General features: G+C 35.6%; 2 protein-coding genes and 1 long non-coding RNA gene across 4 annotated transcripts; 2 read left to right on the top strand and 1 right to left on the bottom strand.

Moving 5' to 3' along the window:
- Positions 1–548: 548 nt before the first annotated feature.
- LOC124530289 (E3 ubiquitin-protein ligase MARCHF8) lies at positions 549–9679 on the bottom strand. The gene is made up of 5 exons (XM_047104389.1): positions 9190–9679; positions 8393–8514; positions 7890–8034; positions 7462–7582; positions 549–927 (listed from the first exon to the last, which is right to left on the bottom strand). The coding sequence occupies exons 1-5, from the start codon at positions 9389–9391 to the stop codon at positions 582–584; spliced, it is 936 nt and encodes a 311-aa protein (XP_046960345.1). The 5' UTR covers positions 9392–9679; the 3' UTR covers positions 549–581.
- Positions 9680–10885: 1206 nt separating this feature from the next.
- LOC124530198 (nucleolar protein dao-5) lies at positions 10886–16571 on the top strand. Of its 2 annotated transcripts, none has more exons than XM_047104213.1 (7): positions 10886–11088; positions 12091–12185; positions 12288–12414; positions 12602–13999; positions 14629–14712; positions 14873–14998; positions 15763–16571. In XM_047104213.1, exons 1-7 carry the CDS (start codon positions 10981–10983, stop codon positions 15916–15918), a joined length of 2094 nt encoding a protein of 697 aa, XP_046960169.1. In that variant the 5' UTR covers positions 10886–10980; the 3' UTR covers positions 15919–16571. The 2 variants fall into 2 exon arrangements, with proteins under 2 accessions (XP_046960169.1, XP_046960168.1); XM_047104212.1 differs by lacking the exon at positions 14873–14998 and adding an exon at positions 15164–15596.
- A 2796-nt stretch (positions 16572–19367) lies between these two features.
- On the top strand, positions 19368–19967 carry LOC124530506. The gene is made up of 2 exons (XR_006966473.1): positions 19368–19597; positions 19847–19967. It is a non-coding gene; the product is annotated as an uncharacterized LOC124530506 (long non-coding RNA).
- Positions 19968–20936: the final 969 nt, after the last annotated feature.

The raw sequence follows: 20936 nt of genomic DNA on the forward strand, positions 1-20936 counted from the left end.
AGGATACACACATTACAGATCATTTACAACACAGATTAAAAATGAAATAGAAACAAGTACATCGAATAATTAATTATCCATTATTTTTAAAAGCTACATATTACATCATTTATTTATAACTTAGGTTTACAAATGTGTTTGGAACAAATATAAGTCTTAGCTCGTCAAAATAAGCAAATAAGTGTCAGACAAAACGAAGATCGTTATTCTCTCCAGTCCGTGCAGTTCGCTCTCGCGAGTCAGAGATCATTCGAGGGTTGGGCGCCCACATCGCGTAACCTAACAGTATCATACGTACGCATTACGTTACTATTTACACCAACACTAAGTACTATTTACAAATTCGATTGTTCATGATTATACTCTTTATGGCAATTACTCCGATAGCTTACGACTAAACATATCCTGAAATGCATGACGCTCGTATAAGCAACTTTAATTTATTATCAATGATTCGAAACGATTACATTCGTATTTCACTCGCTGTAGGATAAACGTCCTCGCCACTCTCCTCCCGCTCGCACTCGCCGAGACCGCGAGCGCTAGTAGACGGCGTCGTCGGGGTAGAGCGTGAGCGCGGCTCAGGAGGGCGCGGGCGGCGCGGGCGGCGCGGGCGGCGCGGGCGGCGCGCGCAGCAGCGTCTCGCGGCTGGCGCGCAGGTTGGGCAGCGAGCGCGCCGCGTCCAGCGCCAGCAGCGAGCGGATGTCGGCCTCCAGCGGGTCCACGTCGATGTGGTACACGGCCGCGCCGCGCGGGTCCGACGCGCGCCGCGCCAGCGCCGACACGCGCGGCGGCGCGGCGCGGAACGCCTCGAAGCCGCCGCTCTCGTCCTCCTCGTGGTAGGCGGCGGCCGGCCGCCCGCGCCGCGTGCGCGCCGGCGACGCGTCCAGCGGGATCTTCTCGGGCGCGTTCTGGATCAGCAGTATCCTGCGGGCCGAGCGGGCGGTGCCCCACTGTAGTGCCGAAGGTATCAGCGCGGGGGGGGGGGGCGTTACCCCGGGGCGGATACTTATTGGGCGAGTGCTTCCGATCGCGCTCTCGGGTCTCGCGGTACTCGAGGTTGCGAGCCTGTGGTGTGGAGTATTTCGCAATTCTCGCTAGCCTTCCGGCGGCCGGGGGCGCCTCGCCGTCGAGGAGCCCTTTCGAGCCCTTTGGGGCGACGAGTTTTATAGGTATCCGCTTACTTAGTAAATAAAAAACCTTCAAGTTTATTTCATTTCTTTATTTATTTCATTACAACTTTAAACTCGTGCGCCTCGACAAATTGTCCGAGGGTGATTCGTTGCGATTACTTTAAATTGTTTATGTACGGTACACTGTAACACTCGACGCGATTAAAATGGGTTTGGATTGTCTGAGACGCAACTTCCTGTTGATAAACACGAGTTTTATCGTGGAGAAACAACTGGCTCTACTATAGTTTTTACCAGGAGTATTTCTTCAATCGCTTTATTAACTTTTGGAATTCATAAAATAATACATTAATCTTCATCTATTTATACTACTTTTGTAATAAATTAATGAAAATTAAAATAATTTAATCAAAATCAAAAATCAAAATCAAAGTATACTTTATTCAAGTGAGCTTTTACAAGCACTTTTGAGTCGTCATTTAACAATTAAGTGAAGCTACCACCGGTTCGGAAAGTAGATTCTACCGAGAAGAACCGGCAAGAAACTCAGTAGTTACTCTTTTTCAACATTTAAAAAAATACAGTCATGTTAGTTAACTTTTAAATTAATACAATTATTAAATTAATATATCCTGCCTGGAAGTCAACAGGTATTATTTCCACGCTTTTTTATCATCTACAAAATCTTGTATCGAATAATACGCCTTTTTCACCAATGTATTTTTTATAAACGATTTGAATTTATGAGACGGCAAAGTTAAAAATGTCTGTGGAATTTTATTATAGAAATGGATACCTTGCCCCAAGAAAGATTTATTGACTTTGCGGAGTCGGAAACTTGGCGTTATAAGCTTATCCTTACTTCTAGTGCATATACAATGATTATCACTGATTTTATCAAAGTGATCAATGTTACTGTGAACATACATGATATTGTTGTAAGTATATTGCGACGCAACAGTGAGTATTCCTACTCTGTTAAAAACATCCCGAAGAGAGTCTCTAGCTCCAAGATTATAAATAAACCGAATTGCTCTCTTTTGTAAAATAAAGACAGATTCAATGTCTGCAGCGTTACCCCAAAGTAATATGCCATATGACATAATACTGTGAAAATAACCAAAATAAACTAAACGAGCGGTATCAATATCAGTTAGTTGTCTAACTTTTCTAACCGCGTATGCTGCGGAGCTGAGGCTCCCTGTTAGGGACGACAAATGGGGACTCCACTGAAGTCTGGAATCCAATTCTATTCCCAAGAACACGGTAGTATCGGCTACATCAAGCGGGCCACCGTTTAAAGATATATTATAATTTTGCTTTCTAACATTGGGTAGGGTAAAAACTACACATTTTGTTTTTTGAGTATTCAAAACCAAATTATTTCCATTGAACCAATCTTGTATCTGTGATAAGGCACCGTTCACATCGTCATAGTCAGTTTTTTTCCTGTCAACTTTAAAAATCAGTGAAGTATCGTCAGCAAACAATACTATATCGCAAATACCTTTAACAAAGAAAGGAAGGTCATTTATATATACTAGAAATAGAAAGGGACCCAAAATTGAACCTTGTGGAACACCCATTTTTAGCGTAGATCCAGTAGACTTTATTCCATTAATGAAAACTTGCTGGATTCTTTGACTTAAGTATGAAGCAATGAGATCAAGAGCCCTACCTTTAACGCCATAATATTTGAGCTTATAAAGAAGCGTCTCGTGTTCTACACAATCAAATGCTTTAGATAAATCACAGAATACTCCAATAGCATTCTGTGATTTCTCCCAAGCATCGTTCGCATCTTAAGAAGCGCAATTCCCGCATCAGTTGTTGATCGACCTCTTGTAAAACCAAATTGCTCACTATGAAAAATTTTATTTGTACCAAAATGGATAAGAAGTTGATTTAAAATAATTTTTTCGCAAATTTTACTTAAAGATGGGGGTATTGAAATAGGCCTGTAATTACTGAGATCGCTCCTATTTCCATTCTTAAAACGTGGCAAGACTTTACTACTTTTTAACAAGTCAGGAAATGAACCCGTGTCCAAACTCTTGTTAAAATTTACTGCTATATACGGAGCAATATCGTGTATGATGTTATTTATGAATTTTACCGAAATGCCCCATACGTCGTTAGTTTATTTAATATTGAGTGTTTTAAATACTTTCATAACATCTATTGCAGAAACTGTTTCAAAAGAAAAATCAATTACGCATTTAGAAACATGATTATTTAATAATCTAGCTGCATCTAATGTAGATGATTTTAAATGAGATGTTATTTTATTAGGTATGTTATCAAAAAATATTTCAAATAAATTTGCAACTTCCAAATCAGAATTTGTGTATTTACTGCCTGTGTTTAATTTGATTGGTATACTTTCCTTATTAATAATGTCCCAAGTGGCCTTTATTCTATTATCGGAAGTCAAAATTTTGTTCTTTATGTATAAATACTTAGCATAAATACATACTGTTTTAAATATTTTGGAATATTTATTGACATATCCTAGAAAGGCTTCGTTTTGATTCCACTGCTTCATACCATATAGGTCGTATAATTTATTTCTACTTAATAAAAAAGATTTCATAGAAAGGTTGGTTTTTATATGGCAATATCAAATATTTTCTAAATTTTAAGAAAGAGTTACTTGAAGGCGCCAACGCCTCCTCCCTGGTCAACTTCTGCGACATGACACTCTATCAGCGAGACACCATCTCTAGCCAGCACCTCTCGCTGCTGATCATGACGTTTATAATGATAATGTTTTTTTTTGCAAAAAATATTTATTTATTCATGAATACCTATTTTTTCCCCTTCAAAGTAATCCCCATGAGATATTATACACTTGTGCTAATAGACCGGGAGATGATAATGACAAAATATTTGGTCATTTGTACCAGTATGGCGGTTCTTCAGGGTTCTAATTACGTAAAGGCAAAAAGGAAAATGATAGTCATAGCGCTCGCACCGGCGCGCGGCGGCCCAATCGAACGCTTCGGAAAAATAACGAGTGTAAAGTGTAAATAACGAAGTAGGCGGTAGCGTAATGCCATACTTCTCGCCGCCATACCACTGCAAAGGAGTAATTTTTTTTCGCCATACTTTGTGTTGTTTTTGGCCAAAAAGTCGCGCACAAGCAACGATGTGTGAGCAGGGGCGTTATCATGGTGCAAAAGCCAATTTTTGTTCTTCCACAAATCCGGACATTTCTAGCGGATTGCTTCGCGAAAATTGCGCATAACTTGCAGGTAATATTATTTATCGACTGTTCGACCCTGTGGCAAGAACTCATGATGCACCACGCTCCTGCCATCGAAGGAAATAATCAGCAAAACTTTCACATTCGACCGAACTTGGCGCGCGTTTTTCGGTCTTGGTTCGTGCGGCAGCTTCCATTGAGACAATTGAGCTTTGGTTTTCACGTCATAACCATAAACCCACGATTCGTCACCAGTTATGACCCTGTGGAGCAAATTTGGGTCGTCGCGGACAGAGTCCAACATCTCATTAGCAATGTTCATGCGATGCTGCTTTTGGTCGCAATTGAGCAATTTTGGTACGAATTTCGCGGCGACCCGTCTCATGCCCAAATCATTGATAAAAATCGAATGGCACGAGCCAATCGATATGTTTAGGTCCTCAGCAATGTCTCTAACGGTGATTCGACGATTTGTCAATATCATTTTCTCCACTTCATACATTTGTTCGTCTGTTGTTGAAGTGTTCGGGCGTCCGGAATGCTCTTCGTCGTTCACATCTTCTCGGCCTGATCTCAGAACATTTTGTATCACCAATAAACATTACTTCGGTCCAAGGTACCTTCTCCGTATGCGACAGTCAACATTCGAAATGCATCTGCGCACTTAATTTCGTTTTTCACACAAAATTTGATACAGGTTTTTTGATCCATTTTTTTAATAGGTACAAATCGAAGACAATCCAAAACACGTGCAAGCAAAGCAGCTATCAACAATTAAGTGAACATTCAAAATGGCCGAGCTTGTCGGCATAAGTGAGAGACATGAGCACCAACACAGAGCAACAAAAAGATCGAAATTCGATTATACATAACCCGCGATAATTCAAAATTCGCGATACTTTTTGCAGGTCTTTGTTGGCCTTTAAGGAAGGAGTGCGCTCTATTCTTGAAGGTTCCCAAGTCGTATCGGTTCGTAAAAACCGCTGGCGGAAACTGGTTCCACAAACTGGTTGTGCGAGGCAGAAAATGTCCTACAAATCGCGCTGTAGTGTATTTTCGGATATCAAGGTGGTGTGGGTGAAACTTCGAATTTTGACGAGATATCATCTCATGAAATTCAGTATCCGGGGTTAATCCAAACAATTCCTACGAAAATTCCCCGTGAAAAAATCCATATAAGGTACAGAGTGATCCAAAATCTCTACGCAAAGCCAAAGGATCAAGCAAATATGAAAGGGCTTGATCGTCAATAACGTTGCTCTGCGTTGAATACAGTCAAATGGAAGGAGCTGGTACTGGGAAGCATTCGCCTAGAGGTGAGAGCAGTATTCCATGTGGCGCCAACTTTGAGCCAAGTCTTAGGCGATGAACCGACGTGAAATACTGATTTGCCTTGCTAAGCAAACCGATCTTTTTTTATGCCAATTTGGCTTTACCTTCCAATTGGCCGCGAAACTGAACAAGGCACGAAATATCAACGTCAATTATTCCGATACTAGCTGTGGCGGTTAAAGCGCAAACCTGAGTTGAAGCGGACTAGGTTTAAGCCGGCCCCAGTCGAAGACGTGGTTTAATGAAGACTCGATTTCAGACACAAGCTTGTTACGGTTTTTTTCAACGTATTCCCGAGAAATGTTAGCCCGGCTGGCGTATGAGGCGTCTACGGTACTGTCGTCTGCATAGCAGTCATGTTATTGAACTGCAACAAGTCATTGATATGGAGAGGAAACAGAGTGGGTGATAGAACGCAGCCTTGTGAAACACCAGCATTGACATAATTTTAAATCAGAGCATGGACCGTCGACAACGACTTTGATGCCCCGATCTGCCAAAAAGCTGGTAATCCAATTGCATAATTTCTCAGTAAGCCCATAGAAAGGGAGCTTCGAAAGAGGCGCTTTTTGTCATACGCGATCGAAGGCCTTCGCTCTGTACAGACTGGCAGCTAATGCCACAGCAGACGGATGGACAGATGAGCAGGCGTTACATTCAGAACATACAATTATATGTTGAATGAAAAAACAAGGTTCCGAGTTTAATTTTAAAATTTGACTATTTTGACCGTTTATGTATATTACCCTCGGAGAAAGATAATTATGTACTCGTCAAGGTGGACATTTATTTCCAGACCTTCCGCGTATAATTAAATAAAAAGAACAAAATATAAATACAATAATCTTAAATGTTAAGAGAGTGTTTAACGTGCGAAGCCTTGGACTTGTTTTTACACGCAAACGATGTCATGAGTCACTTCACACTCGACGTGAGCCCGTCGCGGGGCTGCAGTCGAGCGTTTGCGCAATCATTTCACCGCTTACAAATACACAATATTTACATTCTTATTATTCAACACTTCCGCTGAGCATTCACTTACGTCACGGCTGCATATCGATATTATATCACGACCGACGTGATCGGCAAGGCTTCGGATCGTCTGACCCGCGTCTCGGAGGCCGCGCTCCATCGCGATTGGCGATTGTATCCTAAATATTATCTTTTCTCAAGTATAAAATCATTTCGGCTGGTTTCTGCACACTCAAGAGAGGATTTACTACCATAGCCGATTAAGGGAGTTTAGTTGAGCTCCATTAACTGTGCACTGTAATCGCTCACATTACCCGCACACTGAGCGGAAACCATTCCCAGAGGCCTGGCGTGACGTACGCGATCATCTTCAAAAGTCAGTCACGCACTTTTTCACGCAGTGTTATACAATGATTATGAAATAAAAGGACAGCACAATGTGTGCCCGGCCACATATATGGTCCAGAGAGGAAATGGGCAAACGAATAACGGCGGCGATGTAGATTAGTTGGTCGCGCATTGTTTTCGCTTTTATTATTTATATGCACCGCATTATTTATCATTTACAAACATCGCATTGCTACTACATCGTACTAATACTACCTACTCACACACTACACTACATCCAAATAAAAATATGTCACTTTATTGTTTTTGAATTCTAAATAATTAATTACAAATGCATTCACGTAGACACCTGTAGGTTACCCATTAGACCGACTCCTTATTACAATAATATATAAATAAAATGCATAGATTTCAAGATGTCACAATTTGTTTTAGGAATGTACTACGCGAAGTGTATGTAGATGTGGTTACCTGTTATGAGCTCTCCAGCGGTTGCAGAGGTGTAGGTACTGGCGGCACTGTATGTACATGAACACGGCGCCGCCCGTGAAGCCGACCGCCACCACCACCAGTTTCGTCCAGAACGGCCACGCTGCAACGACAGCCCCCCTCAGCGTCACCATCACATACACTAACACCTTATCACAACGAGATATAAAAGCAAAGGGCGACTTAGAACATAGCCGGTTCCTCTCAACCCTACACGATGATTGAAGAGTAGATGAGCATACTCCAATAAAGCGTATGCTGATATCAAAAACTTTGAGTATATAGATGAGCATACTCCAATAAAGCGTATGTTGATATTAAAATGTTTGTGTATATAGATGAGCATACTCCAATAAAGTGTATGTTGATATTAATATGTTTGTGTATATGTTCAAAGTGTAGGTGGTTACCGATGAGGCCGCGGTTGACCTCCTCCACGGCGCGCTCGATGAGCACGAACAGCGACCACATGACGCACAGCGCCGCCACGCAGTGGAACAGCACGGCGCAGCACAGCCGCCGCCGCTCCACGCCCGACATCTCCAGCAGCCGCCACTGCCCACACCACACACTTTAAGCCACGCCCGCACCGCACTGCACCTCTATTGTCAACCTCACATATGCCGCTAACCAAAAATTTATAGCCTCTAGATTCATATCAGGGAATGGGTTTTATTCATATGAAATATAATCACAACTTATAATAGATATAATGGTATGAGTGTACATTTTTGTTTATCTTGCTATCTTGCATCGATGCAGGAAATCAATAGTTGTGTGTGATGTCATATAGATAATATAGAATACAGAAACTGGCTCTTTTTGTTCCTCATTGCTCGATTGTGATTAAATGGCAAACAAAGATTGGTCTCAAAAAATGTATATGAATAAATAAACACTTAATAGTAAGTACCTCACTAAATGGTTTTATTTTTGTATGCATAATAAAATTGAATTTGCATAGTTCACATGATCTTGTTTCGGACGCCGTGAGCCACTGTTGGAGACAACTCTGATGGACATACTTTAAGCTTCCTATAAAAGAAACAAACACTTGAGATACATAATCAGACTGAAGAATTGTAAATAATTTAAAATTTAAGGTACATTATTTTATATTTTAAATAAAAATATACAAATGCAAAAACCACAGACTTATAAGAATAATAAAGTACTTTTTGTGAAAAAATATTATATACTGTTACTTCACTGAACGTCAACATAATAATACCTACAGTAAATATGACTTGTGTATTACCAAATAAGGTTTTTATTAAATTTACAAAAAAACAAAATGAAAGCAAGGAGAACCTTTAATACATGCCTAGAGTCAGTTTGCATAACATACATTCTTAGTTACGGCTGAGATCAAAATTGAATGAACTTAAGTAATGTGTGGAAAATTTTGAATTTGTTCCAGCAATATTACTTAAGAATGATTATACACGCAACATTATCATTACATGCAAAACATTGAACATTACTACTAATTTAGACAACTATTTTAATTAGTATTATTACAACTAATTGTTGTGTAAACAAAAGTCAGCTGTTTGAAAAAAAAGAAATATATTGAGTGATATTTAGCTGACTGTAATCGTGAGTAGTTTCATTCCAGTTAAGTCACATTTAACACATAGTATCGTGACCGAAATCTTTGAACAGGTTTTTATGACAGTTGTAATAATAAATTATTCATAGTTTACTTACCAGAACAATAACAAGGTGCGAGTAGAGGATTGTGAACTTCACTTTCGCAATGGCAAATACGGCAAATGTCTCCACTGGAATTGCTGCAGGAAGTTTGGCTGCTACCAGACCCTGCGCGAACAGTCTCTCTGCCACATCCCCCGCCCCATTCCCAGCTTTCGATATCAGACGAATTTTTCACATTTATTTGCTGCACCGGCATTATGACACTAAAGACTCAATGAAGATCCCGTAGCATGATAATCCTTATTTATAGATATTATAATTAACAGCGGCCGAATATTCGTCATTCGACAAAGCGAATAAACGTTAAAATTTCTCACTCTCACATATCGAAAAAATTCAAACTTTAATGTACAACTTAAAAATACACTACTAGAAGAACAATTCATCAAGAGCCTTGCATTAAAACTACATTTATTATTTTTTTACATCCGATAATAAAATTAAAAGACAAAAACATCAATAGCTGCTTAAAATGATAGGATTGAAGAAATAGATTATTAAAATAAAAATTTCTCCACAGACTATACAAAGAAGATACAAAGAAACCTTTATTAATCGATAAAAATCGTTACGAGCACCCCATACTTTTTATTTAATTTTAATATATCCTGTATCTCTGGAACATTTTAAACAAGTTTAATTAGCAGATTAATTTTATCAATGCATGAGGCCTAAAGATATAAAAATTGTTCATAAAAAATTATGGTCATTCGAGTTTAACTAATTCATATCACAAATAACTTTACTAAATTTACGAATTTAGTGAATTAATAGCTTTAATAAAGGTGTTAGACATTTTATCCGTAGAAAACTAGTAGGTCCAGACATATAAATTCCTTTATTAATACAAAAGCATTTTACAAATACAATTTAATTATTGTTGTTTAACTTGGCGTAATTGTTTTTATAGTAAACAAGCTAAATACATTTAAATACTATAGATAAATTATAAATAACCTATTATATTTTATTCCCGAAAATCTATACATAAACATATTTATAATAAATTTGGAATTTCTTCTAATAATATTAAAATAACCACTTTTGAATACATGTATTTTGTCTGTATATTTGTTTATTAGCTGGGACAAACAGACAGGCCGTAAATTTTTTAAATATATTATTTTGTTGCATGTGTGTCTCTGCAACGGGAGGAATTTAACGATAATTCAATGGCAGATAGCTGATGTAATAATTCAAACGCGCACGAAGTCGCAGCCACAACTTGTATGACTACACAAAACTAAATACTATGATTGTTCCCAAATCCCAATGACTGCATTACAAAGAAATCTTAAATTATTATTTTATTTATTAAATAATTAGACCAAGAAAATGCATAAAAAACCGTGAAAATACCCAGTTAACGAATACATAAATTACGAATAGGGATAAAAAGAAATTCCTCAAAGCTACAGAAAATTTATTTTAAATGATAAATTTTAAGTTAATATTAAATCATAATTTTACTACAAAAAAATTAAAACATTCATTCATGTACTAATGTTCTGTTTATTGTTTATACAAACACATACTTTATTTATTTGCGCAATTTTAATTAGTAGTAAAATTATTTGATACATTATATTAACGCTAATCGACAATATCGATATACAAATCGAGTTGTACTTTCGATTGAAAAAAATATATATTTCAATATAGTAACACTTTCCAACACTTTTTTATTATATCAGTCTTTCATTCTATCTGTAGGCTTTTGGAGTTTCGAAGCCGATCGGCGTGCAGTGGTAGAGCGCCGGTAAAGTTTTTCGCTTAAAAATAAAAATGAGTGTTTCACCTGAAATAAAGGCCGAGGCCTTTTCATTAGTCCATCAATTACTCGTAACTATCGATAAATCGCTTGCGGACAAATTTCTAACCAAGACTAAAGCGGTAAGTACCATGCAGTTTTTAACCACGTGTGTCGTGGATCACCACACGTGTTCTTTTATTTTATCTCATAATATACTCAGTCATCTCTTGTTTTCTACTTCCTTTTGTTTATTATTATCTTAATCAGTAATTATTTCTAATTACGAAAGAATAGTATCGCTTAATAATTATTTTTGAAGCAATTGTACATCTTCCTATATTGTATACCACACATCCCGTTTGGGTGCTTTCTGGATTTATATGTTGTTTTCTAACCTGGAATTAAATCACGTGCTCAACATGCACAATCCTGCTTTTACTGGATGTTAACCACTGCATGACAGGTATGTCATGCAGTGGTTAATTTCCGTGTTTTTCAGCTAAGTTAATAGGAAACGAAACATTTAAGTTTCATCCTGGGGTGTCCTAATGTTATTTTTGTCATCTGCAACTAGTGATACTTTGACACTGCTTACTCCCAATTTCCGTCAATATTATTGAAGCTAAAATTTCAATTTCATTTAGAAAGATTTTATTACAAAAAATTTGCTGATTTAGTACTTCATCAATCTAATCAACAATGCTGTATTTTCTTTTTGGGTACCTTAAAACTAATGCTTGCTTAGCACGTATGAGATGAGAATCCACTGCTGATACCTTTTTATTAATCATAATAATAATTATGGATATCATGTTATTACTCATTTGTCATTACTTATTGCAATATTTCTTATATCTTATGCATTGTGGTTTGTTGGACTTAGATACATCATCGCTTTTAAGATTTTTTTAGGATCTTTTAAGACTTTTAAGGTTATTTCTTAAAAGCGATGATATTAAGAGACAAATGGTCTGATTTCTAAACAGGCGCTCATTCCAGGTAAAATGAAATTCTAGGCTAACCCTCTTTAGTCAGACCATATTTTAATAATCAGTATTTCTTTGCTTGCTTAATCTATTAGAGTGACTCAATAGTGACAAAACATTCATCCATAAATTAAAACATGTTTTTATTCTTTCCAGAAACCACGAGCCAAGAACCTACCTTCCCTTATGGATATTATTTTATCACTCAAAAAGGTACAGGGTAAACCAACACAAAAGAAACAAGCAGACAGGTATGTACACTAATGGAATACACTATATTAAATTTAAAAATATTAAGGAGCATGTTAGGTCAATTTTTGTACATAATTTAAAGCTTCTATTTTCTTTGTTAGTTCTGATGACTCCAGTGAAGAAGAGAAACCTAAAAAGCCTACATCTTTAAATAATTCAAATGGTCCTGTCCAAACAAAGAAGCAGGAATCTTCAGACAGTTCTGAAGATGAAAAACCACCAGCAAAGGTAAATTCGTATACCAAAATTTATTTGATATTCCAATTTATTATTTATAGTTGCTTTTATATGATGAAAAATTGTATTTGATCCCTTGTGATATTATAAATATTATTCGTCACTACCTCTGATTTATATTTCTTTTTTATAAGTATAAAATATTGTAGAAACATGTTTAATAAAAGCTATCTTGCAGGTTAATTCAAATTCAAATCAAAAACAAGTTAAAAAGAAAGACGAGTCATCCGATAGTGAAAGTAGTGAAGATAATGCTACTTCAAAGCCCAAAAAGCAACCTGTAAAACCACAGGTTGTTAATGCTGCCAAAGCCGTTGCAAAGAAAAATGAATCATCAGACAGTTCAGACAGCAGTGAGGATGAAAAGTCAAAAGCACCTAAGACAGCTACAAAACCGACTGCACCTGCAGCAAAAGCCACACCTCAAAAACCTGTCGCTAAAAAGCCAGAATCCAGCGACAGTGATGATAGTAGTGATGACGATAAAACTAAAAAAACTGTTCAAAAGCCTGCAGTGGCAGCAAAGACTCCTAATAAAGCTACCCCTGCTAAGAAGCAACAATCATCCTCTGATGATAGTGATAGTAGTGATGATGAAAAACCTAAGGTAAATTCCACTAAACCTACCCCAGTCAAAGTCAACCAAACTAAAGCTCCAGTACCTAAACCTACACAGCAGGCCAAAAGGCAAGATTTGTCAACTGATAGTGACGATAGTAGTGATGATGAACCAAAAAAAGTCACAAAACCAGCCGCAAAGCAACCTGTTGCACCTGCTAAAGCCAAACCTAAAGGTAAGGCTGAATCTTCAGATGACAGTGATGACTCAGAAGATGAAAAACCAAAGGCTGTTCAAAAACCAGCTGCCAAAGCTGCAGCTACACCAGCAAAGGTTGCTGTTAAGGTTCCAATTAAAAAGCAAGAATCATCATCTGAAGAAGACAGTAGTGATGATGACAAGCCTAAGTCAGTAGGTATCCATAAACCACCAACACCTGCTGCTAAACCCTTGAACAATATTAATAAGAAACCTGAATCATCATCATCAGATGACAGTGATGATAGCGAGAGTGCCAAAAAAACGGCACCAACTAAAGTCACAAAACCTGCCGCAAAAGCGGTCCCTGCTTCTAAAAAAGAATCATCTTCAGATGATGACAGTGATGATGAACCACCAAAGCAAACGAAAAATGCACCGAAATCTCAACCAGCTGCTAAAGTCGCTACAAAGAAAAAGTCTTCATCAGAAGATAGTGATGATAGCAGTGAAGATGAAAAACCTAAAAAAACTGCAAAGCCTGCAAAACCTGTAGTCAATAATATTAAAAATACAAAGAAATCCTCATCTGAAGATAGTGATGATAGCAGTGATGATGAAGCTAAACCTGTTAATAAGACCCCATCAAAAACCACTAAGTCTCAACCAACAACTCCCAAGGGTAAAGCTAAAGAGTCATCAGATGACAGCAGTGATGATGAACCTGAACAAAAAGTCAAGAAACCCGCCGCTGAGGATGACAGTGATGACAGTGACGATGAACCTCCAGCTAAAGTACAAAAGAAGGAATCAAAACAGGTAACAAAATCACATGCAAGTTGTAGTATTGTTTTATGTCAGTATAATACTACTACTCAAAAACATTTGTTAAATGTCAGTAATGGGTAGAGGCTTGTATCCAGTCAAGGAGAAGGTACAAAACTTAGACTAATATATAGCTGCTCTACTGCATATGTACATAAGGCTTTATAGTTTGGAATCTTATAAGAGTTTTATAAGATTCCAAATTCTTTAAAATATGTTACAACTTACAACAGTCCATAAATCTGTTGCAGACTATATCTCTAAAATAATATAAAATGTATTTAATTATATAACCAAATCCAAGTCATCACTCAAATATAAATATGACTAATGGGAAAATAAAAACAAACAAAATAATTTTACAAATCAATTCACAAATAACAAATTAAAAAATATTACATACATACATAATTTTTTTAGACATTTCAATTTATGAACATGATTTTAAGTCAATTAAATTGTTTTGTGTATTTATAGATTACTGTGTTAAAATTTCTTCTGTTGCTTATGCTTATATATAAATAATTAGAGAATTGACAAACAAATTTTAGAAAATTACGATTTTAGATATTACATTATTAAGGAAATATTGTATTGTAAATAATAAAATATTTAATTTGCAGCAAAGCGAAACTGGTAAGAAAAGAAAATTCTCTGGAGGTGAGGACCCAACTCCAGCCAAAAAGCCATACAGCAATTTTGTAAAGGTATTAATGACTCTTGTTTATTTTATATTAATTATATACTAAATTTTAATTTATAATCAAACTTTTTTGTGTCTATTAAATTCATACAACAGTTATAATTGATACATTAAGCATAGAAACTTTCTTCATTAACTTGTTTGTTCAATTGTATTTATTTTAGGGAACAAATGTGTCCTCCACACCCAGTGACAAAGATAATAAAACAAATAATAAACCCTTCAGGAGAGTCTTATCAGAAAATGTTGAAGTGGATCCTAGACTTAAGGACAATTCATTCGAAGCTAAGGTAAATGCCCTGAATGTTAAAAAAGCCAAGGCAACTCTATGTAAAAACCACTGTCCGACACCAATCATATAATCTTCTATGGCTTAATATTTCGGGCATTTACTTTTCGTCGTTTGGTAATTACGTAGGGTTGTCTTGGTGTTTTAAATTTTTTATATCTACCAGGAGGGTGAAAACGGAGATAATGAAGAGGGTGATGATGAAAACAATCAATCTGGTGGTTGGCAAGATCGTGGGCGCGGAGGATTCAATCGAGGAGGGTTCCGCGGTCGCGGGGGTTCTAATGATCGGGGTGGACGGGGAGGATTTAGAGGTCGTGGTGGATTCAACGATAGGGGTGGCCGAGGTGGAAGGGGGGGTAGGGGAGGCTTCGATAGAGGAGGACGGGGTGGATTCGACAGAGGGGGTCGTGGTGGATTCGACAGAGGGGGTCGTGGTGGTGATAGAGGCGGAAGGGGAAATAGAGGTGGACGAGGAGACCGTCACTCGTGGGGCGGCGACAGGGGAGGATTCCAAAAGGGAGGGTTTAACGACAGAAAAAGTTTTGAAGGAGGAGATAATAACTCCCAAAATAAAAAAATAGTATTTGATTAAATAGGTGAGAATTGCTAATAACTGTCTTCCTGCATGTTTTAACTTATTCGTTATTAGTCGAATGAAGTGTCATTTAATTATATATGACATGGTTTTATGACTTTAATTTATTTGAAATTGTGGTATATTGGCAACATTTCGTACTAATGCGCGACGTATCTGTCAAACAGAAAGGAGCTCGAGGATCGTGGGGCGAGCGAGCCAATGAGGATTTGAAACGCACGCGCGGCAAATCTTTCAAACATGAGAAAACTAAGAAAAAGCGAGGCGCATACCGCGGCGGCGCCATCGACACGAGCGTCCATTCCATCAAATTTGAAGATTGATGTTAACTGACTAGTTATTTTTCTTTTATTTAAAAATATTCCATATGACCAAACAAGAAAGTGAAACTTAAAATACTTATCCCAAGTGATCCGAGATGAAATAACGAAAGTCATTCGTTTGAAGGATGGTCATGTTTATGCAGTAAGAATTTCATAGCTAGTGCTAATAGTGTTTAATGTTCGTAAGTCATTAATTGGTAGGGAATATTTTGACTATCATTTTAATTGTAGTTAATCTTTCTATGTCTATTTAAGTGTTAAATCTATTTCGACTTGTTTCAATCGTAACTGACATTATCATACAGTTGAAGTATTAAACTATTTTTTCTATTGTGTGGGTGAAATGCCTTACAAATTCTTATATAGCGCTATACAATATTGTATACAATTATAACATTCTTAATAAATTCAGCATTCTATTAATTTTATTAAAATAGGTTCGGTTTTACTAGGCAATGTTGACATTTACAAGCAAAGTGTAAATAAGTTATTGCAGAACTAAACAACGTTATTTTGTACATAAGCTTAATGTTACTATAAGTAAGTGAAATATAGGTATTTGTTTATTTTATATAAGTGAATGATATTTTAGTTAAAGTAAGACCGCCTTTAAAATACGACAGAATGTGTTTTAAAATAAATTGATTTGTCTATTTTCTTTTTTATAATTAAAAAACCCAAACTCTTATCGAATTGCGCTGGTGTCTTCATTATTATACAAGGAACAAAAAGGATCCTAATGTAGTAATAAAACCGGTTCACGTTGGCTGGAGTGGATGCTTTCACTATTAAGATTAGAATAGACAGTTCAACCATTCAAATGATGGAAAAAGTCTAATAAATTAATTGTTTTAATAAAAAGTTTAGTGTAATTTATAAGATTAGTAAATAAAACAATATATTTTGTAAACTTCGATTTTTTGCTTTCTCGTAAGGCCCCTAGCACTTCGCGTATTTTAAACGCATAGATGTAGTTGCAAGCAAAATTAAAACGCCCTTGTAACTTAAGCATATTGAGCAATAAGAAAACGTGCGATTAATGTGCGTATACGCATAGATTCCTATAGATACTTCGATACAGGCACGCTGTAGCTTCGGCGTAGCTTCTACGCTGCGGTGCCGTAAACGCACATTCCTTTAATCATCAGCCCTTTTGTACAAGGGATCTTGCGAATACTCATCTGCGTCCACGTCAATGAAGACATCAGCAACAGCAATAATTGATACGGATTTACACAAGTTGCTAAAAGTGAGAAATTTCAGTGAGGCCGGCGATCGCCGCGTGCTCATTGACCAATAGGTCAAAGTTTCGTTCGAATTGTGTCTCATTTGTTCACCATAAATTAAGCTTTTCTTATCGCGTTCTGTTCATTGTATACAATGTCACCACCGACACGAACATCTTGAGACAATAGAAAGGGTCATTGTTGATGAAAATCCTCTAAAATGCTGGTCACGGAGGAGAATTACAATTATTATCGCAAATATTTTTGTCGACACCACCAGCCAGTATTCCAAGTGAATGATTGTTCAGTAGCGCAAGTTTGACTTACAAATCTCTGCTTAACAGACTTGACCCCGAGAAACCGGCAATATTGCTTCGTATTGATGCGTTGGGTATGCTCCAAATTATATATAATTTTAATAACTAGTCTATTACTAACTAACTATTATATTCTATTCTTGTTACTTTATTTTAGCGCCTATTTGGTTTTTTGTAAAAAAAATCTAATTCTGCATCTGCAGATGTGAACGCAAAAATATCAGCATCGGGGATATGAATAAATTAGCATTCACAACATCCCTACTTTGTACGGTCATAAAATAGTTATGAACGCCCGTTTGTATCGCTTGGGGCCTATATATTTTTCGTCAATTAAGACATCGTAAAATTGTTTGATGGAACTAGGAGTTTTACCAATTTAAAAATTGGATACTTAAATTACAGTAACTACATAAAAGTCGAGCCTATCTATGTATTTAAAAATGTTACATATCATATATCTTTTTTTTGTTTTTTTCTCGCTGGAAAAACGCATTACGCGCTTCCCCCACATGATGGAAAGTGGGGGGGGGGGGTGTGGGACTCCCCGGAGCCCTGGACGCCAAGTGCGCCCAAGTACGCCGGGTTTAACCACTAAAAAACCAGCGATACCCTCTCCGTCTTTCGATGGACGCCACAGGATCGCTTACGCATGCTACCGTGACGACATATCATATATCTACATTATTGTTTAAAAAAATGAAAATGGTATTAATATAAGATATCAATCTTCTTTGGCCGTCCTAAATGTTTTATCTAATTTTATGTTGTCGTCCAATATTGAAAAGAGTATGAGTATTATATGGTATTGATTATGTTCCTAAAAGAAATACGAGTTCCTATAATGGTGATATAATATGTAACCAAATATTGGTAAAATGTTTAAATGTATGTTTAGGAGGTTCTTTTATCCATGCAACTGGCTAGAACTAATAAGAAAAAAAAACAAAAGCGCGCGAAATAAATTAAATCGCCATTAATTTTTCATTTTGGGCGCGGACTGTAAAGTCGATACCTATTGTAGTGGCGCAACTTGTAACAATAAAAAGTGTTCATTGTGTTTTATTTTGGACTTGTCAGCTCAAGTGAGTAAGTATTTTAATAATAATTAAATACATAATTTTTCAATATCTGTGATTTGATGATTTAGTAATGTTAAAAGATAAATTCCAAGATAGAATTATTTTTGGTTCGATAGTAAATTATTTTAAATCCTTGTCTGTTTTATTAAACCTGTTTCACTTCTATACGCTAAATGTGTATTTATTTTCTCAATATAGTAAGATGATATTATTGAAAATACAATTTAAAAAAAATGGTGTTTCACATGAAGATGTAAATTCGATTTCCAATTCACCACATATCAGAAATGAATGAATTATTGTATTAATTCATACTTTTTGCAAGTGCAATGGTCGTAAGAAACCTTTATCGGGTTATATCGAATCCTAAATATAAGTAAAACGTAAACATTTGAAAGATGAAGTCATACATCTACACAGGGAAACTATTTTCAATAGACAAAATATGCCTGATTCAAATTATTTTTACTAATAACATTTATGATGATTGTGGATTTAAAGCATAATTTATTAACTTAAGAATTAATAACATTAAATGCTTAAATATATACAAATATGAACTAAAACTAATTACTATATAAATCTTGACCGACTGGAATGGCGGCAAGAATGCTAGCAGCATTTCCCCGCATTGTTGAATCGCAATTCCGATCCTCTGGGCAAAAAAATAATTCTTATCTTAATAAACTACATTTAGTATTAAGTAATGAAATTTCAATTTTACCGAAATATTAACATAAAAATGTATATTATACATACAATAGACAAAGAGTGGAACATACCTTTGTCTATTTAAATTGAATTAAAAAAAGTAAAATGTCAAATCAAAGTGCCACTGTCATGTAATATGTATTTCAAAATTATTTTTCGAAAAAAAATTAATTACTAATAGTCTCTGATACATAATGCTGAAAAATATTAAATATTATACAATTATTAGCAATAGGGGATTTAAAAACTTTGGTCATAAACGACAGCCGCCTTCGCTATTTACAACACTTTGGCACGGATTTCTTACTTTCTCGTTTATTGGCATGGCAATAGAATGGAAAAGGTAACAAAGTATCGTTGTTTTAAATATGATATTAATAAAATTCAATAAAAATAAAACTTAACCATACCATAAAAACAATCTACATTAAGTAATTTTGTAATATATTTTAGTAGTTGTTTTTGTTATTTGTATTCGTATAATGTCTCGAATTAAACATAAGTAATACTTAATCTTATTGAACGTTAAATGACTTTAATTTAGTTTTAATTTTATTATATATACATTTTTCTGAAGATATATTTGTTTCAGATTTACAAAATTCCTTATTGGTAAGGATCCCGAGAGTGACAAATCTCCATTTGATTAAATATAATGTCATTTGTACATAGTAGTGGTAAGGAATTAAAATAAATTAGTTAAAAATTTAAAATGGTTTTAGAAATCCTAGTACTGCTACAAATTTATATGAATATTGATGATTTACCGTCAGAACTTTCAGGTATTTTGGGCATTTAATTTTGCTAGTAAAAAAGTATAATATTATTAGGCAGTAGTCAATCATTCTTTTGAAGCAAATTTCTATCTTCTCTCATGTGTATAGCTATCTCAATATCAGTAGTTAATGAGATTTCATTACATAGATTGCATAGTTACAGACTTAATGTTAATTATAATTTGCATTGAGAATTTAATCTTAATTATTCAAAAATAATTTTTTAATGCTTAAATCTGACCAAAATTGAAAAGGTGAATTGCAAATATAAAAATAAATTTATAGAAAATCTATAGAATACTTGTGGAATTATTTAGAGATAATAATAATAATCTTTATTTGAAAAATATAAGCATTACAATATTTACACCAAGTTGCTTAAATCTACACTAATTAATCAATAATTTTTTAAACATTCTTACTAATTTAAATTAAATATACAATGAGGACAAATTAAATAAAATTTAGTAAAAAAAATAAAATTAAAATTTATAAACAAAATAAGCTTAAATCTATTTAGGAACTACAAAATTATTCTTTAAAATTCTGGAATATGTAAATTTGTTTGAATATTCAAACAGTAGTATAAATAGGATCATAAAATATGTCTACATCTCAACAACGTATAAAGTTATTCAAAAGTTTAACAGCCCTAGCAATGGGGCTGTTGCTAGCTTGGGGTGAATGCCACATAGGTGGGTAGCAAAACAATCCACGAGTATGTTGCCGTCTTCCAACACCACAGATATGTAAAAATGGCAAAAAATTGAAAATCTTAGTGTGTCCATGTTTATTTTTGGCTGTGTTATTGAATAACTATTGTGGTTTTTGTAAATCACAGTTTTAATTATAATGTTAGATTGAATAATTTTAGTGCTTGTCTGCTTAAACATTTTTTATCATGAT

Source organism: Vanessa cardui, chromosome 6 (assembly GCF_905220365.1).
Source record: "Vanessa cardui chromosome 6, ilVanCard2.1, whole genome shotgun sequence".
Classification (NCBI taxonomy): domain Eukaryota; kingdom Metazoa; phylum Arthropoda; class Insecta; order Lepidoptera; family Nymphalidae; genus Vanessa; species Vanessa cardui.